Genomic DNA, 25293 nt, shown 5'->3' with positions numbered 1-25293 from the left:
GGCCTCCACAGCTGTGCACATGCTCTGAAGGCGGCTTGATTGTCATTAGGGTACCACTGCCAGACCTGCTGCTTCTGGCAGAATCAGACATGGTTAGATCCACGAGTTGGGTGGCAAAAAACGAGAGGAAAAAGGTCTAAGAACTGCGATGGAGAGAGAGAGAGGAAAACAGAGGAAGAGGACCAGGGATTAAGCTCATGAGAAGGAGGGCCAGTGCAGGGATGAAGCTTGAGGGAAGGAAGGAAGGCAGGCAGGGAGAGAGAACCAGAGATTGTGCTGAGGGATAGAAGGGAGAGAAGACCATTTTTGGCTTTGAGATGAAAATTGAGAATCAGGGATTGAACTGGAGGGGGAGAGGGAAAGGAGAGAAGACCGATTCAGTCATTTAGTTGAAAATTGGTGTTACTTATGCACATAGTAATCTGTAATGTTACAAACTTACTCTCCCTATGGGGTATAAACTCATTCAGGCATGCTGTGAGGTTGATAGCATTGTGATATCTTCATTTACAGTCTTGATGGGAAGAAACAGACACACAGTTTCTTGCTGGTACATAGCAAGTTCTTTTGGGAACACCGTAATGATGACTCCACCATAGGAAACAAACTTTGATATGTATCAAATTTTCTTGTATTAAATATTGCTTTTTAAACTTTCTCTAGATCAAGGATAGTGAACTGCAGTCCTCAAGTGCCACAAACAGGCCCAGGTTTTCAGGATCTCTACAATGAACGTGGAGGAGATAGATTTGCATGCAATGGAGGCAGTGCATGTAAATCTATATCATGCATATTCTTTGTGGATATCCTGAAAACCTGGGCCTGTTTGTGGCACTCGAGGACTGCAGTTCACCATCCCTGTTCTAGATTGTACTGAGAATGAGCCTTTCTTTCTTTTTCTCTGTGGTTGTCACTACCTCTCTTACACATTTCCATCTTGAAAACAATTTACCTGTGATTGGAGATCTGCCAGAACAGGGATTTAAGATCACAAATTCTCCAGAGTTAGATCAGTCCATCTCTAACAATAATCACAATTTAGTCATAATGTATTTCAATGGCAAAAGTCTAAAAAAGTAAGTTCTTTTGTATGAGGATGAATATTGCTTTAGTATGATAAGATGGAAATACCTAGTAAACTAGAAAAGGTATTGGCTAAACCACATGCAGGGCAGCAGATTGTGCCTCACAGATAGGGTCTTTTGTTTTTAGAGCAATTTTTACCCATAAGTTCCCTGATTTTTCCAAAAGTGCCAATTGGTTTAAACCGATTTTCACCCTGATTTTAAGATGATTAAAGAGCAACTATAGAGCTTCAAATGCAGCGTCTCAAGGCCTCCATTAACTGCTGGAAGCCAGTGTGGGCCAAGGCACCTGCAGTGTTTCAAAATCCTGCCCTCCACCAGCGAATGCTAGCCCTTCAGGGTCACAGATATGGCACTTCAAGTCCCACCTCCCTCTCTCCCTAAATAAGGTGCCTGCTGCTTGATGCCCCCGATGCAGCATTTGAAGCAGCCCATGCTCACCAGAAGCACTTCCCAGCAGGCTCCCTCGCCCTGCAAAAAAGGAGGTGAGGTGCTGCAGAGCACAGGACTCTCAGCATCCATGCTGCCGAAGGAAAGAGGAGAAACCTGGTGCCAATACTAATGAGGGGGATGGATGAAAGAGAGAGATTCTTGTTGGGAGGGGGTATGAGGAGAGAGGGACATGCTAGGCAGGGGATAGAGGCAGAGATAGGGATGCTGCTGAGTGGTGCGAGTGGAAGAATCCACATGTTTTATTGTCCTGGCTTTTGTTCACCAAAATAAATTCCAAGATTTACCCAGAAAAATAATGAGTCACATTTTCCCATTGATTTTATCCTCTTTTTGTTCTTGTCATAATAAACCCTGATAAATTCCCAGGGGGGAAAAAAACCCCCAAAATGAGGATCCCTGCTCATAGACATGTGATAATATTGAATTATGTACAAACCTCTTTAATTAAAGCTCCCATATATAGAGCACTCAGCGGTGTTTCTTCTGATGGTTTAATGACAATTGTGTTGCCACAAGCAATAGCTGGGGCGATCTTCCAAGCCATCATGAGCAATGGAAAGTTCCACTGAAAGTCAAGGAGAAATCAGAATGTGATTTTCATGTTGAACCTTAATCTGAAGATGATATCAGCTTAAGCATTATTTTTTATTCTATGTCTTATTATACAGTTAGGGCGTTCAGGGTAGCACGCACTGATTACAGTACAGTGTTGTCAACCTGGACACCCTGATAATCTTCCCCTGTTTGTTACTCACTGTGTAACCTTTAGCAAGTTATTTAACTTCGTCCTTCCCCCTTCACTACACACATATATTCTTAAACTTATTCAGTGAGCCCTTTGAGAAAGAGATCCTATGACCAAATAAGTTATGTAAACATGTGCTGCTCAAAACATAGGCATTATTCTAAAGTAAATGTTATTCTAAAACCAAATCTTCCTGTACAATGCTGTGTACACTGATGGCGTCATCACAGAGTGTAGAGAAAGTTCCTGGTGCGCATGGCAACAAAAGTTATAGAGGAAATTAACTCCCTGTTTTCTTAGTTAATTCTTTCTTCAGAAGATCACAGCTATAAAAAAATTACAATGTAACTAACTTACAGATTGGCTGAACTGAACTAATGTCTTTACGTTATGTTGAAAGGCAGGAACCACGTGGCCCTCCCAATCAGCCTGATTGATAATGTCTACACCAGGGCATACACAAATCAGCCAGTTGAGTTTTTGGGATCCCCATAATAAATAGGCATGAAATGTAAATATTGGAGACCTAGAATATGCAAATGCATCTCCTGCATATTCACTGTGGATACCCTGAAAACCTAACTGGCTTTGGGGTACCAGGACAGTTTGGGAAGCCCCTGCTCTCCACTGCTCAAGAGAAGCGCCTGATTTTAAAAAAAGCATTTGCACGCTTAGGGGTAGGTTTTAAAAGACGAGCGTGATGTCCATGTGCGTGCAGTTCCTGGCACGAGCACATGGACACGCCGATTTTATAACATACGCACGTCGGAATGGGAGGAAACTTTCCTATCCTTTCTCCCTTTTCTCCTCTCTTTTCGACCCTAAACCTACCCTAACTATCAGAATGTTTTTTTGTTTTAGAACTTACTCGCTGCACCGAGCAGGAGTAAGTTCCACATGTCGGCTTCACCAGGACAGTGCACATGCGTGTATCTCCCGGGATTTCCATGCACGAGGTTTTGAAAATGTACTTGTTGGGAGGGAATTTTCAAAAGAGTTAACGCGTTGTAAATGTCACGTACTATTGTAGCAATTTTCAAAAGCTCACTTACTTGAGTAAAGTGCATTTACATGTGTAAAACCCAGTTTTAAGTATGTAAATGCTTTTTAAAATTAGCCCCTTAAATCTGGGCTTTACACGTGTAAGTGGGCTTTTGAAAGTTGCTCCAATACATGCCATTGAATTCTCCATAGGATTTATTTGTGTTAGTGCACTTTACACAGGTAAATGACCTTTGAAAATTGCTAAAATAGTAGTCACATTTACATGTGTAAATCCTTTTGAAAATTTACCTCTACGAATGTATCTCAGCTGTTGGCTTGACCACCTGCAGGATTTATTGTCTTCCCTCTTTGGTCCTCTGTCATTATTGGTAGGGAAAGATACAAACTTCTGTACTTATACCAACACACAAGCCCCCCCATTTGTTTCTAATCTCTCAGTCCTGTTTTTGCTACTCTCTCCTATATCCTGTCCCAAGCTTGCTTGAATACTGTCACAGTACTGGTCTCCACCACTTCTAGAGGCATCTACCGCCCTTTCAATAAAATAGTATTTCTTCAAATTTCCTCTAAGTCTTAACATTAGAAACGGGTGTGTAAATCTTCTTTTGGACCTGTGAATATTTGACTTTAATGTAATTTGCTGACCAGAAGCAACACTGACTCATTTCAAACCTGACTTTTTTTTTTTTAGCATTCAGATTGGTCTGAATATAAAGAGCCCGTGACTCCATTAGGGAGCAGGGCACAATGTGGGTGGGGAAGGCAAGGCAGGGTGGGAGCTGAAGGACGGGGAGGGGGGGGTGAGGGCGGGCCCGGCGGTGCCTGGGTAGAAAAGGGGAAGCACAGCGCGTGCGATTCCCTTTTCAGCCAGGCACTGCCGGGTTAGTTTCATTTTTAGGCAGGGGGGGTTTCCTGGTAAGCGGATTCGCTACCAGGGAACCTTGGTGTGGTGACCAGCAAAGCGACACCCCCGCCTTTAGGTTATGTAGGTCACGGCCCAGGAGCCGGCGGCCCTCGGATCACTGGAGCAGGCGGCTCCGACTGGGCCAGCGGCCCAACACAGACCCTCGACGCTTCAACGGCCAAGAGGGGTGAGGGACAAGATGAGTACTGAGGCACTTGGAACAAACGACCCTGACTTCTACGGTCAGGTCACCGGTAATGACGCCGTGGCTTCCACGGCCAGGGATTCAGTGGCAGCTGCCCGGCTTCTACGGCCGGGGGGGTGGGGTGTGCATGCGCCTCAGCGAGTTATGTGATTCGCACTAAGAGTTAATCTTTAGTTAAGTTAACAAAGTTTCAGGATTGTTTATTTTTGCTAATGTTGCTTGTGGTTGCATTTATTTATTATTATTTATTACTTGTTAATGTAATGCATATGGGCTGCGGCCATTCATTTGTCCAATATAATAAAACTCTTGTTATCGAGTATTCAGCTGCGTGAGTCTTTAGAGATCAAATTCCAGGGGGGGTGGGGGGAAAGGTTATAGACGTAGCCTTTCCACTGCCCACATTGTGTGAATGTTATCAGATGTCAAGCATTACTGAATCTTCAAGCAGTTTGTGAATGTGAGTGTGGCCTCCATTTGGATGTGAACAGAGTCAAAGGGACTGCATTGGGCAAATATTAAGATTCAAGTTCATCTCTGCCAGAAGCCATTTTGTCTTCAAACATTCCTTTCCAAATTTGCTTTTGATTATAGCAGAAACAGACAACCACTTTGAGGACAGCCAGGATCATGCTCTAAGAAATAAAGGGACGTTAGAAAATGTTATAATAAATATAGGGGGCTGGGGGGGGGGGGTTCATTTACTAAGCATTTTTCTCAAAGACACAAAACTGGAGAAACCTTTAGTAAATAGGCCTCATAGAGAACGATTTTCTAAAGAGGAAATTTCAAAAACAAGTGCAAAGTCTGTGGTTATTAAAGCACCTCTGGCTCTGGCTGGCATGCCGTGATTTTTCAAAGGTGAAGCAGTTTCCCTTTGAAACAACACTGTCCTAGGGTCTGCAAGCTCCCCACAGGGTTTAAAAATTGCCCCAATGAATAAATACAAATTTAGTAAAAGCAATATAAGATGATCCTGGAGTTTTCTGTTAAGTTTTGCTACCTTGGTGCAGGTGAAAAGATATTGTTTCGCTTACAAATATCCATTCGAACAAGAAAAAAAAAGTATTTTGTAACAAAATATAATTTCAAAGATTTCCACTTACGGGAATAATTTGTCCGCATACACCAACAGGTTCATGTCTGGTAAATGAAAAGAAATTTCCATCTAGAAGGAAACAAGATCACAGAAATGTTTCAAAAAACTGTGTATTTGGATGCATTGCAGTTATACATTTTTGTACCTGAAATGTTATATCACAATTATTACTTTCTTTGGCTATTGAGTCAGATCTGCTGAAAGTGTACACATTTCTAAGTCGAATTTTGAAAACGGACATAAATAGATGTGCTAGCTGAACAATACTGCACACGTAGGGCGAAGATTGAAAGCTAAGCAGTTGTGTTCCAACTTGGGATTCTAGGCAACTATGTTTATGCCCATAGAAAATGCAAAAGAATGGAGACTGCAGTCAATATTACACAACATCTAAGAATTCATCTGAATACCAGAATGGACCCCTAAATGAGTCATCTTGGTTGATGTCTAACAGCGAAAAGACAACAAGGTGGAATCGGTAAAAATGGACTTTATTGAATCCACCTTGTTGTCTTTTCGCTGTTAGCCATATTGGATCGGTTACCGGTTTGTTTTCTTGGACCATCTTGGTTGATGTCTAAATACTTGATGCATTAACTTAGGATGGTTTCAGATTTCTACCTTATTGAATGTGAACTCAATGCGTCCAGTCTCCTACACCAAGGTGTCCAGTTTTAGCTGTCTAAATCTACTTAGATGCTTAACTCATATTTGAAAATTTCTCAGGCATCCAAGTCCATTCTATTTATTTATTTGATTTACAGGCATTTGATATTCTGTTTTTTTCCCAAGGCAGATTACAAAGTTAAACCAAATTTACAGTTGCAGTGTCATTAGTCTCAAGGTGGATTAAAATCAAAATTAAATCAAATTTAAAGTTATGGTAAGCTTACAATTTTCAAACAGAATAAAGACATCTGAATATGAAGGTAAGGCATTTGCGCAAATGAAGTTTGAAAGTGGGGTAATTTATGAGTAGTTCTGGGTTTTAACATTGTAGCTAGTTAGGGAGGTGACGGTGGACAGAGTAGTCATCTAGACGCTGGAAGTACATGTAGTAGTAAATTGTTACAGGGGTTTGGAGCATAAAAATAGCATATATGTGACATGTATATGCTATTTTATAAATAGAAGTACACATTAATTTCTGGCATGTATTTTACTGGGAAGAAAGGGGCAGTCTAGAGCATTCCAGGGTGGGGTCAGACATATGTGCGGTAGTTACTATTTCGTAGGAGATATATGCATATATATTAACAAACTTGTTCATATACTTTTATACCTGCTAATTGACTGTTGTAAGTGAAATAGGACTTCTCTGACAGTTAAAGTTATTGGGTGGGAGGTCTTGGTGAACTTGTGGTGGTGCAGGGTGAAGTATTAGAGTTCTAGGTGAACTGGAGAAGGATTGAGTGGAACTGGTTGAGATATCGGTGAACTGCTGCAAGCAAGTAGTTTAAAAACACTATACACGCATACTTCACATAATAATTGCCTCCGCATATAAATCTGGGTTATTATTTAAGAGAACTGAAACTTTCGTTATCTCTTCTCTGAAAGCCCTAACTATACAGCATTTTATAAACTATGCAACTCCTGCCATGCAGTTTGTAAAATACCAGCCTTAATCTAGGTGTGTCCACGTACTCATGCACATGCTGCACCGAATAATTTCTCTACCTGTTTTATAATCACATGCACGCATATTTTACAGGTGAAATGATCGTGACAGTGCATGAATAAGCACCCAGGATTAAATGCAGAGGCAGGTATGTTTTAAAGCACGAGCGAGTACTTGCAGTCACTAGTACACCAACACCTCCGCCAGTTCTCCCAGCCTTCTCCAGTTCACCAGCAGCTTCTTGAACTGCACCCTGACTCCCCCACCCCACACCCGATGGTGCCGCACCCTGCTAGCTAACGAGCAATGCTGAGGGTATGCTTTGGAGAGGAAATCCTCTTCCCTTTGGCTGGCAATGGTCTTCTCGGCCATCCGGACATGCTGGCTGGGGACAAGGGACTGGAGTGACGCAGACTGACGGGGAGAAAAAGAGGAAGAAACCTATAAAGTACGACAGTTGACAAGTAGACGTGAGTGGGAAAGGCCCTCATACACTAGTAATCTTCTGAAAAATAGCATAACTGCAAATGAATCGAGCTATGTAACCCATGTCTGTAAATGAAGCGAGCTGCTTTGTATTTACTTCTTTGTACTGTTGTACTGCCTCACACTCCATGTATGTCTCTAGACCATATCACTTCCTTTCTTTCCCATCTATAGCCTCCAGAATTACAGCCTAGGAACTGTCTAGCATGTTAGATCATTTTCTTTTCCCGTTTACTATATGGCGGAAATTAGTTCTGTCATAAGCCTTAGCTGACAGAGTAATGTCTGAAAAGGAAATCCAAAGCCAAACCAAAGTTGCTTCAGATTTTCTGAAGCTGGGCCCAAGGGAGTTTTCATTCAAGTCAAGATCCTTTGCTTCAGAAATGCTTTTAATCACTGTAGCTAAATAATTTTTCTACCGGGTGGCCTAATCTCGCCTTAAAACAAAACTATTATAATTTTATTTCTGAAACACTTCTCTTAATGCCACTCACCTATTGGGGTGGTACGGCCTTGATTTTTGTCAGCCCACCCTGCACAGTAACGCAAAGATTTAATGGCACCATCTATATCGAACAAGTAGGCAGCAACAAATGGTTTTCCAGCATCAATTGATTCCATTGTCTACAGATGAAACCATAAACAGATTTTTGAGAATATTAATCAGTTATTCAGTTTATAATCAAATCTTGGATAATAACAATTCAGAGGCTTTCTTTTTTGAGAACCTTGATCAAAACTTGAATGATGTCCAAAATGATGCCATTTCTTTTCATATATACATACACATAACATGGATAATTACAACATTTAATTAAGCATCCTATAAATGTAATAATATACTCCAGGCTGTAGGGTCATAGCAACATATTCTGCTTCTCCAGAGCTGAAAGCACATGGATTGCATTCCTCACATTATTACACCCATATATCGTCCCTTACTTCCCCCTGCTGGAACATTACCTTTCATTCTTTTATTGGAAACCATAACAGCTATAGGATGGTCATCAAATTTAAAATGGGAAAAGTTTAGTATGGTAATTTGCCAATTGCTATGCAGTTCAAAATGGATTATCATTTCCTCTCAAAAGTGATAGCTTACTTGTGTTATGACAAAGAGGCTGGTGGTATCTTATAGACAGTACATTTTTGTTGCTAAATACATGTCTACCCCACTTGAAGTCTTTATTACCTGGACTATGTCACCAACTGTAATGGATTAGACAAGAGAGCACTATTCCCCAGCTTTCCACCTTGCTTTTAATGACAACATTATCACTTACACCTATAATCAAACGGTCCCTTTCAATTGCATCAGCTAGTTTATTTAGGAGCACTCCTCTTTTTGAAGCATCCATCGTACGCCATGGGGACCCAAGCTGAAAGGCTGCTCGTGCTGCCTTAACAGCTTTGTCTACATCTTCCTACAAAAAAAGAGAGCCAAAATTAGGAATTGTGACATCGAGAATTGTACATCAGTTTTATCATAGCCATCATATCATGTTTCATGCATGCATGTACAAAGACATTCATATTCTCATTTATACATATTAATCAAACTATAACAGTAATGTAGATATTACAAAAAACATATTGTTTAAATAATACTTTATTTGAAATAAAAAATGCACATTATAAATCAGTGGTATTCACCCAGTCCTTAAAGGCCACCCAGCCAGTCTGGATTTTAGGATATCCATAATAATTACATGAGAGACATATGCCTGGCCTGCACCATCTCCAAGTTGTCAAATATATCAATCCTGATGTCTTGACCTTTAATATGTATGTTACTATTGTAAAGCATTGTGATCTTCATTTGCAACGATGGCATATAACATTTATAAATAAATAAATAAAATAAATCTCATGAATATTTACTGTAGATATCCTGGAAATTGAAGTAGCTGGATGGTTCTTGATAATCGAGTTTAGGAAAAATAATAGAGATGAAATTTAAGACCTGCGCACATGCGCACGTATGCCGGCTCATGCGCATGGACACAATGATTTTATAACGTACACACTCATGTGTGTGTATGCTTTAAAATTGGCTGTACACGCGTATATATGTGCACTCAATTTTATATAGATGCGCTCATGTGCACACAAATACTGTGTCTACCATGAAAGTGGGGGAATTTTATAAAGGGTGCACACCGAAGCTATTCACCCCTTTTCCCGTTAATTCCCAGTTCGCCCAGTATAGGGATAGGACTTCCTAACCCTCCTAATTTGAAAGGCTCCCTTCTCCCCTGATAGACCCAACCCTTAAAACCCCGCTGGCTAGCCCTGATTTTTTTTTATTTTTTGACTTACATGCCAGCAATAGCAGAAGTAAAGTTACGCAGTGGAGACCCCTGGCACACACGCTTGTGCGTGGTCTTCCCTTAACACGCCCATGCTCCACCCTTCTTGAATTTTTGGATTTGTGCACATACCGGAAGATACGCATGTACATGGGCTCTTCTTAAAATCCGTGCAGCACGCACTGGTAGGGATGTGCATTCGGATTGACCGCATATGGAAAACGCAACTCAAATTTTTTTTTTAACTTAAAAAAAAGATGGGGCGTATACGAGCAGATTTCCGACATAAATGAACATAGATATGTCGGATACGGCGAATCGCCATGCGCGCGCTTTCTCGCCGCCATTACCTGCGACTCGAGCTCGGAGCCCCGGATTACCTGAAAATGGCGGCGCCCCTGCGGTAACCATGCCAACCTGTCTGACCCTGTCCTGTGAGTCTCAGTGACTCACAGGAAAGGGTGGGACAGGTCGGCATGGATACCGGAACGCAGCGAATCTGCGTTCACCTTTTCAGAGAAGCACTGAATGCAGCGAATCGCGCTGTCATTCCGTGCTTCTCTGAGGATTTCCTGACGAGCCAGCAGCACTATAAAAGCAGCAGCAGCACGAGGACTGACGGACATTTTCAGCGATTCAGTGGGGAGGTGGGATTGGGATCGTGCTGGGTGGGCTTAGGCAGGCTGAGGCAGAGAAGATAGCAGAACCCGATTTGATAGACAACACAGAACAGAACCAGATTTGATAGACAACACAGAACAGATTCTTTGTTAGGGAAAAAAAAAAAAGAACATTCTTATTGAGTGAGTCTGTACATTTTATCCTGGGCAGTGCCAGGCAGGGCTGGCAGTACTCTGCCTCATATTTGCTATTTTTAAACAGACTTAAAAGCATTCTCCTTGAGTGGTTCAGTGCTGGCTGGGCAGCAGTTCCAGGGCTGGGAGTACTCTGCCTCATATCTACTTTAGTTCTATGTGCACTGCAGTGCACACAGACAGACACATTCCGTGCATTGCCAGGCAGACAGTGAGGCAGTGGGCATTGTAAACAGAGTGAACATTGCCCTTCAGCGAGTCTGTTACATTTGCTATTTTTAAACAGACTTAAAAGCATTCTCCTTGAGTGGTTCAGTGCTGGGTGGGCACTGGGCAGCATTTCCAGGGCTGGGAGTACTCTGCCTCATATCTACTTTAGTTCTATGTGCACTGCAGTGCACACAGACAGACACATTCCGTGCATTGCCAGGCAGACAGTGAGGCAGTGGGCATTGTAAACAGAGTGAACATTGCCCTTCAGCGAGTCTGTTACATTTGCTATTTTTAAACAGACTTAAAAGCATTCTCCTTGAGTGGTTCAGTGCTGGGTGGGCACTGGGCAGCAGTTCCAGGGCTGGGAATACCCTGCCTCATATATACTTTAGTTCTATGTGCACTGCAGTGCACACAGACAGACACATTCCGTGCATTGCCAGGCAGACAGTGAGGCAGTGGGCATTGTAAACAGAGTGAACATTGCCCTTCAGCGAGTCTGTTACATTTGCTATTTTTAAACAGACTTAAAAGCATTCTCCTTGAGTGGTTCAGTGCTGGGTGGGCACTGGGCAGCAGTTCCAGGGCTGGGAGTACCCTGCCTCATATCTACTTTAGTTCTATGTGCACTGCAGTGCACACAGACAGACACATTCCGTGCATTGCCAGGCAGACAGTGAGGCAGTGGGCATTGTAAACAGAGTGAACATTGCCCTTCAGCGAGTCTGTTACATTTGCTATTTTTAAACAGACTTAAAAGCATTCTCCTTGAGTGGTTCAGTGCTGGGTGGGCAGCAGTTCCAGGGCTGGGAGTACCCTGCCTCATATCTACTGAAAAGGAAGCTTGTTCTCTGTGCACTCACTGCACACACACAGACACATTCCGTGCATTGCCAGGCAGGCAGTGAGGCAGTGGGCATTGTAAACAGAGTGAACACATTCTCCTTCAGTGGTTCAGTGCTGGGTGGGCAGCAGTTCCAGTGCTGGGAGTACCCTGCCTCATATCTACTTTAGTTCTATGTGCACTGCAGTGCACACAGACAGACACATTCCGTGCATTGCCAGGCAGGCAGTGAGGCAGTGGGCATTGTAAACAGAGTGAACATTGCCCTTCAGCGAGTCTGTTACATTTGCTATTTTTAAACAGACTTAAAAGCATTCTCCTTGAGTGGTTCAGTGCTGGGTGGGCACTGGGCAGCAGTTCCAGGGCTGGGAGTACCCTGCCTCATATCTACTGAAAAGGAAGCTTGTTCTCTGTGCACTCACTGCACACACACAGACACATTCCGTGCATTGCCAGGCAGGCAGTGAGGCAGTGGGCATTGTAAACAGAGTGAACACATTCTCCTTCAGTGGTTCAGTGCTGGGTGGGCAGCAGTTCCAGTGCTGGGAGTACCCTGCCTCATATCTACTTTAGTTCTATGTGCACTGCAGTGCACACAGACAGACACATTCCGTGCATTGCCAGGCAGGCAGTGAGGCAGTGGGCATTGTAAACAGAGTGAACATTGCCCTTCAGCGAGTCTGTTACATTTGCTATTTTTAAACAGACTTAAAAGCATTCTCCTTGAGTGGTTCAGTGCTGGGTGGGCACTGGGCAGCAGTTCCAGGGCTGGGAGTACCCTGCCTCATATCTACTGAAAAGGAAGCTTGTTCTCTGTGCACTCACTGCACACACACAGACACATTCCGTGCATTGCCAGGCAGGCAGTGAGGCAGTGGGCATTGTAAACAGAGTGAACACATTCTCCTTCAGTGGTTCAGTGCTGGGTGGGCAGCAGTTCCAGTGCTGGGAGTACCCTGCCTCATATCTACTTTAGTTCTATGTGCACTGCAGTGCACACAGACAGACACATTCCGTGCATTGCCAGGCAGGCAGTGAGGCAGTGGGCATTGTAAACAGAGTGAACATTGCCCTTCAGCGAGTCTGTTACATTTGCTATTTTTAAACAGACTTAAAAGCATTGTCCTTGAGTGGTTCAGTGCTGGGTGGGCAGCAGTTCCAGGGCTGGGAGTACCCTGCCTCATATCTACTGAAAAGGAAGCTTGTTCTCTGTGCACTCACTGCACACACACAGACACATTCCGTGCATTGCCAGGCAGGCAGTGAGGCAGTGGGCATTGTAAACAGAGTGAACACATTCTCCTTCAGTGGTTCAGTGCTGGGTGGGCAGCAGTTCCAGTGCTGGGAGTACCCTGCCTCATATCTACTTTAGTTCTATGTGCACTGCAGTGCACACAGACAGACACATTCCGTGCATTGCCAGGCAGGCAGTGAGGCAGTGGGCATTGTAAACAGAGTGAACATTGCCCTTCAGCGAGTCTGTTACATTTGCTATTTTTAAACAGACTTAAAAGCATTCTCCTTGAGTGGTTCAGTGCTGGGTGGGCACTGGGCAGCAGTTCCAGGGCTGGGAGTACCCTGCCTCATATCTACTTTAGTTCTATGTGCACTGCAGTGCACACAGACAGACACATTCCGTGCATTGCCAGGCAGACAGTGAGGCAGTGGGCATTGTAAACAGAGTGAACATTGCCCTTCAGCGAGTCTGTTACATTTGCTATTTTTAAACAGACTTAACCGCATTGTCCTTGAGTGGTTCAGTGCTGGGTGGGCAGCAGTTCCAGGGCTGGGAGTACCCTGCCTCATATCTACTGAAAAGGAAGCTTGTTCTCTGTGCACTCACTGCACACACACAGACAGACACATTCCGTGCATTGCCAGGCAGGCAGTGGGCATAAACAGAGTGAAGATTGGCCTTCAGCGAGTCTGTTCAATCTGCTATTTTTAAACAGACTTAACCGCATTGTCCTTGACTTGGTCCGTTCATTTTGTTATTTTAAACAGACTGAGCATTCTTCTTGAGTGGGTCTGTTAATTTAGTTATTTTAAACTGACCGAACATTATTATTGTGGGACAGTGGGCAGTGTTACCACTAGTACTCATTGACATTAAATCCATAATGTCAGGGAAAGGGAGATGCAAGCGACTTAGTGGGAATGGCAGCGGAGGCACCGCAAAAGACACCAGCGCAACACCACCAGTACAGGTAAAAAGGCAACTGTCGCAATCAAACGTCTTTGTAGGGGATGGCAGTTCCATGGCAAAAAAAAAGAAATCAGACCATGAAACTTTGCAATCGCCAGCACCTGTTTCTGGCACTGTAGTTTTGGAGGAGAGTGAAGAGGAGGCAGAGTCTAGCCAGACAAAAGTTACACACCCAAGAGCATCCAGGGGACAGAAGTGTCCTGCAAAACTTTGCGGTGACAAGGTAGCGCTGGCACTGTTAGCTTCTGATTCAGAAGAAGAATCTTCTTGGATGGGATTCTCATCAGAAACGGAAGATGTTATACCTGAGCAATCTTCGGTAGAATTGTCAGTTAGTCCTGTTTTAGCCTCCACCTCCAGAAATCTGCGGCAGGGGAGACATTCCACTGATATCGAGGAGGAGGAAGAGCTGTCAGAAGGGAGACAGAGGGTGACTGTTGCCCCCGCTGGCATTGCTTCGCCGGGTGCAGTGGGTGCACCACCCACACCCAGTAGTACCTCAACTCCAGTGCCACCATCCACCCCCAGGGCGGGAAAGAGAGGAGGATCACAAAAGAAATCTGCGATCTGGGCACATTTTAAAGTGACAGAAGACCCGCGTTATGCTCGGTGTAATTACTGTGCCAGGGATATTAGCAGAGGCAAGCAACTGGGACATCTGTCAAATTTTGGCATGGAGTATCATGTTAAGAGGCAACACCCAACAAGATTACTGCCATCTGGGGATGGTAGCATTTTCCGTCAGGGGACCCCTTCCCCTTCCAACCAGGGTGCAGTGGTAGGAAAGCAGCAGAGTCAGCCCACGCCCTCATACCCTTCTAGCAGTCAGGCGGCAGGCCAGAAACCCACTGACATGTGGGAGAAGCGACAATGCACCATGGAGGAAATGGGGTGGAGTGCGGTAACGCTATCCCGGGGTAGGAGGCAGGCAGCCGCAAAAGTAGTAACCAGGAGCATTGGGGAAATGATTGCCCTTGATGACCAGCCCCTGCAGTTAGTTGAGAATGTGGGTTTCAAACGTTTCTTGAAGGTCGTACTTCCAAATTACAAAGTCCCCTCCAGAACCACATTTAGTAGAAAGGTCATCCCCAGCCTGTACAAGCACTGTGTCAGTCGCGTGCAAGCACTGCTAGGTAAGGCAGACGGAAGAGTGCATTTCACCTGCGATATCTGGACCGCCATGAATGCTGCACACTCTTACCTCTCTCTGACAGCACACTGGTGGGACATGGCAGAGGCAGGGGCAGCCAGCAGCTCTATTACTGAACAAGCATCAGGGTGGAGGTGGGCTTTACTGAACACCCACCTGACGGACCATGCCCATACCGCTGGCAATATTCTAGCATGCATCAGAAAGATGCTGGCGAGCTGGAAAGTACACCAGCGAGACAGTAAAACGCGGGCAGGCTTTTTTGTCACAGACAACGGTGCAAACATGGTTAAGGCAATAAGCGATGGGCGGTTTAAGAACATCCGATGTTTTGCACACACTCTGCATCTGGTAGTGAAGTCAGGTTTGGGCTTGGAGTCCAAGGACAAGGAGACTGAATACCTGCGTAGGTTAATACAGAAGTGCAGGAACATAGCAGCACACTTCCACAGAAGTGTCAGGGCGGGGCAGGTTCTCCGAGAAAATCAGACTGCTTTGGATATGCCCCAGAAGCGTCTCATTCAAGACGTTCCCACCCGGTGGAATTCCACCTTTATGATGCTGGAGAGGTTATTGGAGCTGCAGACACCCCTTCATGAACTTTCTGGTACAATAGACATAGGTGTACAGAATCCCCTAGGGCATCACGATTGGTTAGTCATGAGTCAGCTGGTAAAAATCCTGCAGCCCTTCAAGGACGTCACGGAGGAGCTGAGTTCCAGAAGTTCCACCTTGGCTGACATCATCCCTATAGTGAAATTCCTGGATGACCATTTGGAAGGCATTAAACGGCAAGAGGGAATGACTGCTGAGGTGCTGCAGTGTGTGGACGTTTTGCAGCAGCAGGTGAAAGACAGATTAAGGCCTTTAACAGAGGACAGCACATACATGCTCGCCTCTGTCTGTGATCCCCGTGTGAAAGGTAAAATCGCCCTACAGACCAATTGTCTGTCATTTGTGAAGGAGCTGTTGTTAGCACAGGTCCGTGAACAGGAGCACCATAGGCGGAGACAGATTAGGCTTGAAGCACAGGTGCAAACAGCAGGCACGTCACAGAGTTGTGCTGCTGCTAGCCCTGGCAGGAGAAGGACTGTGTCAGTGACAGATACTATTACTAGTGCCTCCACCTCAACGTCAGAACGCCCAAGGCATGTTGGCCATAAAGATACATCAGTAGTGCAACAGGCGAGAGAGAAAGTAACTGGATTGAGTGATTCTCAGCCCTCCCAAGCACAGGAGGAGACAGCAGCAGAGCTGTCAGTGAAACGGTATCTCTCAGAGCCGATAGAGAATACGCAGACAGATCCGCTGGCATATTGGGCACACAAGTCCACTGTCTGGCCACACCTAGCCAAAGTGGCTGAAGGATATCTGTCATGTCCACCAACAAGTGTGCCCAGTGAACGTGTTTTTTCAATGACAGGGGATATCATGAGCCCTCACCGCTCAAGGCTTTCACCGGTCTTGATGGAAATGCTAGTGTTTTTGAAAGTAAACCTGCCAGTGCTTGGCTTTCCCGATTTTCCTTGTGAATGGCAAAATGAATAAAAGCTATTGAAAGGAGCCTTGCAGCAGTTCCAATTGCCTCCTATGCTCAAGATAATGTAAGCAGTAAGCACTGCAGCACATGTTCTTGACATGAATCGCTGTGTCTGACCGGCATCTACTGTGCAGCCCTAGTGTTCCCACAAGTGTTTTAACTCCGTTGCTGTTCCTGCCTGTACCTCCAGGCCTTGTGTCCCTAGCCGGGATTGACCTCTGTCCACCAATGATGTGCCTGTTCCTCCAGGCCTTGTGTTCCCACAAGTGTTTTAACTCCGTTGCTGTTCCTGCCTGTACTTGAGTGGGTCCGTTAATTTTGTTATTTTAAACAGACTGAGCATTGACCTTCAGAGTGGGTCTGTTGATATTGCTATTTTAAACAGACTGAGCATTGACCTTCAGAGTGGATCCGTTAATTTTCTTATTTTAAACAGACTGAGCTTTCTTCTTCAAGGCCGAAGTGGAGAAGGGTTCCATGTGAACAGCAGTTCAACATGGGTCAGCCGGTCCTAACAGATAGGCGAGCGCCGTTCGGAAGGGACGGGCGATGGCCTCCGTCGTCCTCGGCCGATCGAAAGGGAGTCGGGTTCAGATCCACGAACCCGGAGTGGTGGAGAATCGGCGCTGGGCTCTTCCCTCTTCACTCGCCGTTACTGAGGGAATCCTGGTCAGTTTCTTTTCCTATGCGACTTGTGTCCCTAGCTGGGATTGACCTCTGTCCTCCAATGATGTGCCTGTTCCTCCAGGCCTTGTGTTCCCACAAGTGTTTTAACTCCGTTGCTGTTCCTGCCTGTACCTCCAGCCATTGTGTTTCTACTGGTGTTTTAACTCCATTGCTGTGCCTGCCTGTCCCTCCAGGCCTTGTGTCCCTAGCCGGGATTGACCTCTGTCCACCAATGATGTGCCTGTTCCTCCAGGCCTTGTGTTCCCACAAGTGTTTTAACTCCGTTGCTGTTCCTGCCTGTACTTGAGTGGGTCCGTTAATTTTGTTCTTTTAAACAGACTGAGCATTGACCTTCAGAGTGGGTCCGTTAATTTTCTTATTTTAAACAGACTGAGCATATTCCTTGAGTGGGTCCGTTAATTTTGTTCTTTTAAACAGACTGAGCATTCTTCTTCAAGGCCGAAGTGGAGAAGGGTTCCATGTGAACAGCAGTTCAACATGGGTCAGCCGGTCCTAACAGATAGGCGAGCGCCGTTCGGAAGGGACGGGCGATGGCCTCCGTCGTCCTCGGCCGATCGAAAGGGAGTCGGGTTCAGATCCCCGAACCCGGAGTGGCGGAGATTCGGCGCTGGGCTCTTCCCTCTTCACTCGCCGTTACTGAGGGAATCCTGGTTAGTTTCTTTTCCTACGCTGCTTGTGTCCCTAGCTGGGATTGACATCTGTCCTCAAATGATGTGCCTGTTCATCCAGACCTTGTGTTCCCACGCGTATTCTTATTTCTGAGAGATTTTCCGATTCCTTTGTCATCAGCTAAAGTGCATAAGATGCGTTGATGAATAGTTTTGAAGATGACACATATGGCTTTATAGATGATACGGAAGTGGACGGGTAGCCAATGTAACTCTTTCAGAATGGGAGATATGTGGTCTCTCTTTCTTGCGCCTGTTAGTAATCGGGCTGCTGAATTTTGAACCATCTGTAGTGGTTTGGAATAGGATGAGGGCAGACCTAGCAATAGGGAACTGCAGTAGTCTAATTTCGCAAAAATGACTGCTTGGATGATCGTTCTGAAGTCTTGAGCATGGAAAAGAGGTCTTATCCTCTTCCAAACCTGGAGTTTATAGAAGCAGTCTTTGGTTGTTTTGTTGATATGTGCCTTGAAGTTTAGCCGGTTGTCTATTATCACTCCTAAGTCTGTAACTTGTGTGGTAGGTAGGTTGTTGGGAAGAGTAGTGTTGGAGATATTGTTTTCAGGAGAGATGAGTAGGATTTCTGTCTTGGATGAGTTTAAGATGAGGTGTAGGTTGTTTACTACTTGTTTGATTTTCTGGTGGCATGTTTCCCAGTAGTCAAGAGTTTTAGAGTATGTGTCTTTGATATGGATGATGATTTCAATATCATCTGCGTAAAGGAAGTACTTTAGATTGAGGTCGGTAAGAAGTTGGCAGAGAGGAAGAAGATAGATATTAAATAGGGTCGGAGATAATCAAGAACCTTGAGGGACTCCTATGACAGAGTCAAATCTTGAGGATTCCTTGTTTTGGAGTTTAACTTTGTAACCTCTGTTATCGAGAAACGTTTTGAACCAGGATCGGACGGTGCCGCTGATTCCTATGGACGAAAGCTGGTTTAGGAGGATGGCGTGGTTGACCGTGTCGAACGCTGCGGAAAGGTCTAACAAGATCAATAGGAAAGAGTTTCCTTTGTCGAGGCCCATTAAGATATAATATTATATCTTACAGTTGTGGTTTGGATCATATTCTTTAGGTCAAGACGGTTGTCTATAATTACTCCCAGGTCTCTCACATGGTTGTGGGTGAGAAGGTGTTTGTGATGGATCTGAGATGGGAGGTTTTCTTGCTTGTAGGAAATGAAGAGGAGTTTAGTTTTAGAGGCATTGAGGACCAGGTTTAGACTGTTGAGGAGATTAGTGGTGGCTTCGGCTTGTAAGCTGTTGTTCCAAAGTGCGATGGCTTTCTTAATAGATTCTGTTATGGGAATAAGAATCTGAACATCGTCTGCATAGATGTAGTGAATGAGGTTAAGACTACTTAACAGTTGGCAAAGGGGAAGGAGGAAACGGCGGGGGTAACGGCAAAGCTGCTGCCAGGGGGGGCTATAACACGCGCCGCCGGAGCGGCGGGCCACCTGCCCCCCCTGGGCCTTCCCAGCCGACACGGAGCCGGTTGCGGCGCTCCGCCGCGGAGGAAATGCGCCCTGCGGCCGTCCGGGAGGCGTTCCCCGCCCCCCCGCGAAAGGGGTGGGGGATGCGCCGAAAGCCCCCCCGGTCCCACCGAACCCGCCGCCGGGTTGAATCCTCCAGGCGGACTGCACGCACCCCACCCGTTTACCTCTTAACGGTTTCCCGCCCTTTTGAACTCGCTCTTGAAAGTTGTTTTCAACTTTCCCTTACGTACTTATTGATTTTACTGCTTTACTTAATTTTTTTTATTCCTGGACGGGGCCGGGGCCGTCCGGGAGGCGTTCCCCGCCCCCCCGCGAAAGGGGTGGGGGATGCGCCGAAACCACCCCCGGTCCCACCGAACCCGCCGGGTTCAATCCTCCAGGTGGACTGCACGCACCTCACCCGTTTAACTCTTAACGGTTTCCCGCCCTTTTGAACTCGCTCTTGAAAGTTGTTTTCAACTTTCCCTTACGTACTTATTGATTTTACTGCTTTACTTAATTTTTTTTATTCCTGGACGGGGCCGGGGCCGTCCGGGAGGCGTTCCCCGCCCCCCCGCGAAAGGGGTGGGGGATGCGCCGAAACCACCCCCGGTCCCACCGAACCCGCCGGGTTCAATCCTCCAGGTGGACTGCACGCACCTCACCCGTTTAACTCTTAACGGTTTCCCGCCCTTTTGAACTCGCTCTTGAAAGTTGTTTTCAACTTTCCCTTACGTACTTATTGATTTTACTGCTTTACTTAATTTTTTTTATTCCTGGACGGGGCCGGGGCCGTCCGGGAGGCGTTCCCCGCCCCCCCGCGAAAGGGGTGGGGGATGCGCCGAAACCACCCCCGGTCCCACCGAACCCGCCGGGTTCAATCCTCCAGGTGGACTGCACGCACCTCACCCGTTTAACTCTTAACGGTTTCCCGCCCTTTTGAACTCGCTCTTGAAAGTTGTTTTCAACTTTCCCTTACGTACTTATTGATTTTACTGCTTTACTTAATTTTTTTTATTCCTGGACGGGGCCGGGGCCGTCCGGGAGGCGTTCCCCGCCCCCCCGCGAAAGGGGTGGGGGATGCGCCGAAACCACCCCCGGTCCCACCGAACCCGCCGGGTTCAATCCTCCAGGTGGACTGCACGCACCCCACCCGTTTAACTCTTAACGGTTTCCCGCCCTTTTGAACTCGCTCTTGAAAGTTGTTTTCAGCTTTCCCTTACGTACTTATTGATTTTATATATTTACTTAATTTTTTTATTCCTGGACGGGGCCGGGGCCGCGGACTGCACGCACCTCACCCGTTTAACTCTTAACGGTTTCCCGCCCTTTTGAACTCGCTCTTGAAAGTTGTTTTCAACTTTCCCTTACGTACTTATTGATTTTACTGCTTTACTTAATTTTTTTTATTCCTGGACGGGGCCGGGGCCGTCCGGGAGGCGTTCCCCGCCCCCCCGCCCCCCCCGCGAAAGGGGTGGGGGATGCGCCGAAACCACCCCCGGTCCCACCGAACCCGCCGGGTTGAATCCTCCAGGCGGACTGCACGCACCCCACCCGTTTACCTCTTAACGGTTTCCCGCCCTTTTGAACTTGCTCTTGAAAGTTGTTTTCAACTTTCCTTTACGTACTTATTGATTTTATATATTTACTTTATTTTTTTATTCCTGGACGGGGCCGGGGCCGTCCAGGAGGCGTTCCCCGCCCCCCCGCGAAAGGGGTGGGGGATGCGCCGAAACCACCCCCGGTCCCACCGAACCCGCCGGGTTCAATCCTCCAGGTGGACTGCACGCACCCCACCCGTTTAACTCTTAACGGTTTCCCGCCCTTTTGAACTCGCTCTTGAAAGTTGTTTTCAGCTTTCCCTTACGTACTTATTGATTTTATATATTTACTTAATTTTTTTATTCCTGGACGGGGCCGGGGCCGCGGACTGCACGCACCTCACCCGTTTAACTCTTAACGGTTTCCCGCCCTTTTGAACTCGCTCTTGAAAGTTGTTTTCAACTTTCCCTTACGTACTTATTGATTTTACTGCTTTACTTAATTTTTTTTATTCCTGGACGGGGCCGGGGCCGTCCGGGAGGCGTTCCCCGCCCCCCCGCGAAAGGGGTGGGGGATGCGCCGAAACCACCCCCGGTCCCACCGAACCCGCCGGGTTGAATCCTCCAGGCGGACTGCACGCACCCCACCCGTTTACCTCTTAACGGTTTCCCGCCCTTTTGAACTTGCTCTTGAAAGTTGTTTTCAACTTTCCTTTACGTACTTATTGATTTTATATATTTACTTTATTTTTTTATTCCTGGACGGGGCCGGGGCCGTCCAGGAGGCGTTCCCCGCCCCCCCGCGAAAGGGGTGGGGGATGCGCCGAAACCACCCCCGGTCCCACCGAACCCGCCGCCGGGTTGAATCCTCCAGGCGGACTGCACGCACCCCACCCGTTTACCTCTTAACGGTTTCCCGCCCTTTTGAACTCGCTCTTGAAAGTTGTTTTCAACTTTCCTTTACGTACTTATTGATTTTATATATTTACTTTATTTTTTATTCCTGGACGGGGCCGGGGCCGTCCAGGAGGCGTTCCCCGCCCCCCCGCGAAAGGGGTGGGGGATGCGCCGAAACCACCCCCGGTCCCACCGAACCCGCCGGGTTGAATCCTCCAGGCGGACTGCACGCACCCCACCCGTTTACCTCTTAACGGTTTCCCGCCCTTTTGAACTCGCTCTTGAAAGTTGTTTTCAACTTTCCCTTACGTACTTATTGATTTTATTTATTTATTTTATTTATTTATACCGGCATTGCATCCGCTGTAGGCTTCCCTGGTCGGTCTTGTGCATTTGAATAAACGGAGAGGAATTTGTAGGTCGATAATGGTGTGTTGGTGAATGATTTTTTATATCAAGATGATGGATTTGTAAATGACTCTGAACTGAATTGGTAACCAGTGGAGGTCTTTTAGGACTGGGGAAATGTGGCCTCCTTTCCTAGTGTTTGTTAGTAGACGGGCTGCTGCGTTTTCAACCATTTGGAGTGGTTTCGTGTATGAGGAAGGGAGTCCAAGTAATGTAGAGTTGCAGTAGTAGAAAATGAGGGCTTGGAGGATGGTTCTGAAGTGTTTGGCGTGGAAGAGTGGTCTTATCCTTTTTTAAACTTGCAGTTTATAGAAGCAGTCTTTGGTGGTTTTATTGGGGGGCCACTACCGGCCTAACACCGTCCGCCGGCTGATCCTCCATCAGAAGGACTTGGGCCCCCGAGCGGCGCTGGGGAGCCGGTCTTCTGTATGCCACATTTCCCGCGCCCGCCGGACAGGCGGGGATTCGGCGCTGGGCTCTTCCCTCTTCACTCACCGTTACTGAGGGAATCCTGGTTAGTTTATTTTCCTCCACAGCTTGTGTCCCTAGGTGGTCCCTGCGGGTCGGTACGGCAAGAGCGGTATTCAAACAGCAAGCACTGGGGTATGAAAATACAGACCCCTGTGTACTTACTTGGTAGAGGTTTTGCTAGGAGTAAGAATTTGTTGAGGATAATGTCAGTTTCTTAATAAGATCTCATGCTTTGACTGTTGAGGAGATTAGTGATGGCTTGTAAGCTGTTGTTCCAAAGTGCGATGGCTTTGTTAATAGATTCTGTTATGGGAATAAGAATCTGAACATCGTCAGCATAGATGTAGTGAATGAGGTTAAGACTAGTTAACAGTTGGCAAAGGGGAAGGAGGAAACGGCCGGGGAAACGGCGAAGCTGCTGCCGGGGGGGGGGGGGGCAATAACACGCGCCGGAGCCGGTATTTACCCTTAGATGGAGTTTACCACCCACTTTGGCCTGCATTCCCAAACAAACAGACTACGAGAAAACCCGGTCCCGGCGCGCCGGGGGCCGCTACCGGCCTAACACCGTCCGCGGGCTGAGGCTTGATGAGAAGGACTTGGGCCCCCGAGCGGCGCCAGAGAGGCGATCTTCCGTACGCCACATTTCCCGCGCCCGCCGGACGAGCGGGGATTCGGCGCTGGGCTCTTCCCTCTTCACTCGCCGTTACGGAGGGAATCCTGGTTAGTTTCTTTTCCTCCGCGGCTTGTGTCCATAGGTGGGATTGACCTCTGTCCTAGAATGATGTGCCTCTTCATCCAGGCCTAGTGTTCCTACTGGTGTTTTAAGTCCATTGCTGTGCCTGCCTGTTCATCCAGACCTTGTGTTCCCACACGTATTATTATTTCTGAGAGATCTTCCAATTCCTTTGTCATTTTCTGAAGTGCATAAGTAGGGTAGCTAAATGAGGAGAATATTGGAGGGGCGAAGTTCCATATTCAAAGCTGAGTAGCTGTACTTATCTAGTGAAAGTTTGAAGGATCAGGGAAGGCTTGTAAGAATAGCCAAGTTTGTTAATAGATTCTGTTATGGGAATAAGAATCTGAACATCGTCTGCATAGATGTAGTGAATGAGGTTAAGACAAGCTAACAGTTGCCAAAGGGGAAGGAGGAAACGCCGGGAGGGGGGGCTATAACACGCGCCGCCAGAGCAGCGGGCCACCTGCCCCCCCTGGGCCTTCCCAGCCGACCCGTTGCCGGTCGCGGCGCACCGCCGCGGAGGAAATGCGCCCTGCGGGGCCCGGGGCCGTCCGGGAGGCGTTCCCCGCCCCTCCCCCACCCCCCGCGAAAGGGGTGGGGGTGGGGGATCCGCCGAAACCCCGGTCCGACCGAACCCGCCGGGTTGAATCCTGCGGGCGGACTGCACGGACCCCACCCATTTACCTCTTTACAATTTCACGCCCTCTTGAACTCCCTCTTCAAAGTTGTTTTCAACTTTCCCTTGCGGTACTTACTTATTTATTTTATTTAAGGTTTTTTTATACCGGCATTCATGAAATCGTTCACATGATGTCGCTTTACAGAAAACAGGGGTGCAAAGAAAACAACCTATAACATAAATACACGTGGTGAAGAGATGCAGTTACAATTAACTGGGGCTATGAACTGGGAGTGTAAGAAATAAAGAGGGATAGAGGAGGTTAATTATATACATGTGTAGAATATAAAAATATACAAGAGTACATTACAAATATGGCGTCCAATATATACAGCTTCTGAGCTGAGAATTTATTGATGGTGTGTGTTAGGTGCAGTTCGGGAAGGCTTGCCTGAAAAGCCATGTCTTGAGTCTTTTCCGAAAGGTTAGGAGGCAAGGTTCATTTCTGAGATCTGGGGGGATGGAGTTCCATAACGGTGGACCTGCTGTGGAAAGGGCTCAATCTCTAAAGGTGCTGTGATAAGTGGTTTTGGAGGGTGGAACAAGGAGGCATCCTCTGTAGGCTTCCCTGGTCGGTCTTGTGCATTTGTATAAACGGAGAGGAATTTGTAGGTCGATTATGGTGTGTTGGTGAAAGATTTTGTATATCAAGGTGATGGATTTGTAAATGACTCTGAACTGAATTGGTAACCAGTGGAGGTCTTTTAGGACTGGGGAAATGTGGTCTCTTTTCCTAGTGTTTGTTAGTAGACGGGCTGCTGCGTTTTCAACCATTTGGAGTGGTTTTGTGTATGAGGAAGGGAGTCCAAGAAATGTAGAGTTGCAGTAGTCTAATTTGGAGAAAATGAGGGCTTGGAGGATCCTGGTTAGTGTCTTTTCCTCCGCGGCTTGTGTCCCTAGCTGTGATTGAACTCTGTCCTCGAATGATGTGCCTCTTCATCCAGGCCTTGTGTCCCTAGCTGGGATCGACCTCTGTGCTCGACTGCTGCGCCTCTTCATCCCGGCCTTGTGTTCCCACAAGTGTTTTAACTCCGTTGCTGTGCCCG

At 46.6% G+C, this 25293-nt stretch overlaps 1 protein-coding gene across 1 annotated transcript in view; it reads right to left on the bottom strand.

Moving 5' to 3' along the window:
* ALDH1A1 (aldehyde dehydrogenase 1 family member A1) overlaps window positions 1-25293 on the bottom strand; it is a 106877-nt gene that overhangs the window by 55948 nt on the left and 25636 nt on the right. Inside the window, exons 3-6 of the mRNA XM_029612350.1 lie at window positions 8887-9027; window positions 8098-8227; window positions 5504-5565; window positions 1975-2103 (exon numbers count right to left, since the gene is read on the bottom strand). Coding sequence (XP_029468210.1) covers window positions 1975-2103; window positions 5504-5565; window positions 8098-8227; window positions 8887-9027 — 462 coding nt within the window. The remainder of the gene's footprint in view (window positions 1-1974; window positions 2104-5503; window positions 5566-8097; window positions 8228-8886; window positions 9028-25293) is intronic.

Source organism: Rhinatrema bivittatum, chromosome 1 (assembly GCF_901001135.1).
Source record: "Rhinatrema bivittatum chromosome 1, aRhiBiv1.1, whole genome shotgun sequence".
Lineage (NCBI taxonomy): Eukaryota > Metazoa > Chordata > Amphibia > Gymnophiona > Rhinatrematidae > Rhinatrema > Rhinatrema bivittatum.
This window is presented reverse-complemented; position numbering and strand designations above follow the sequence as displayed.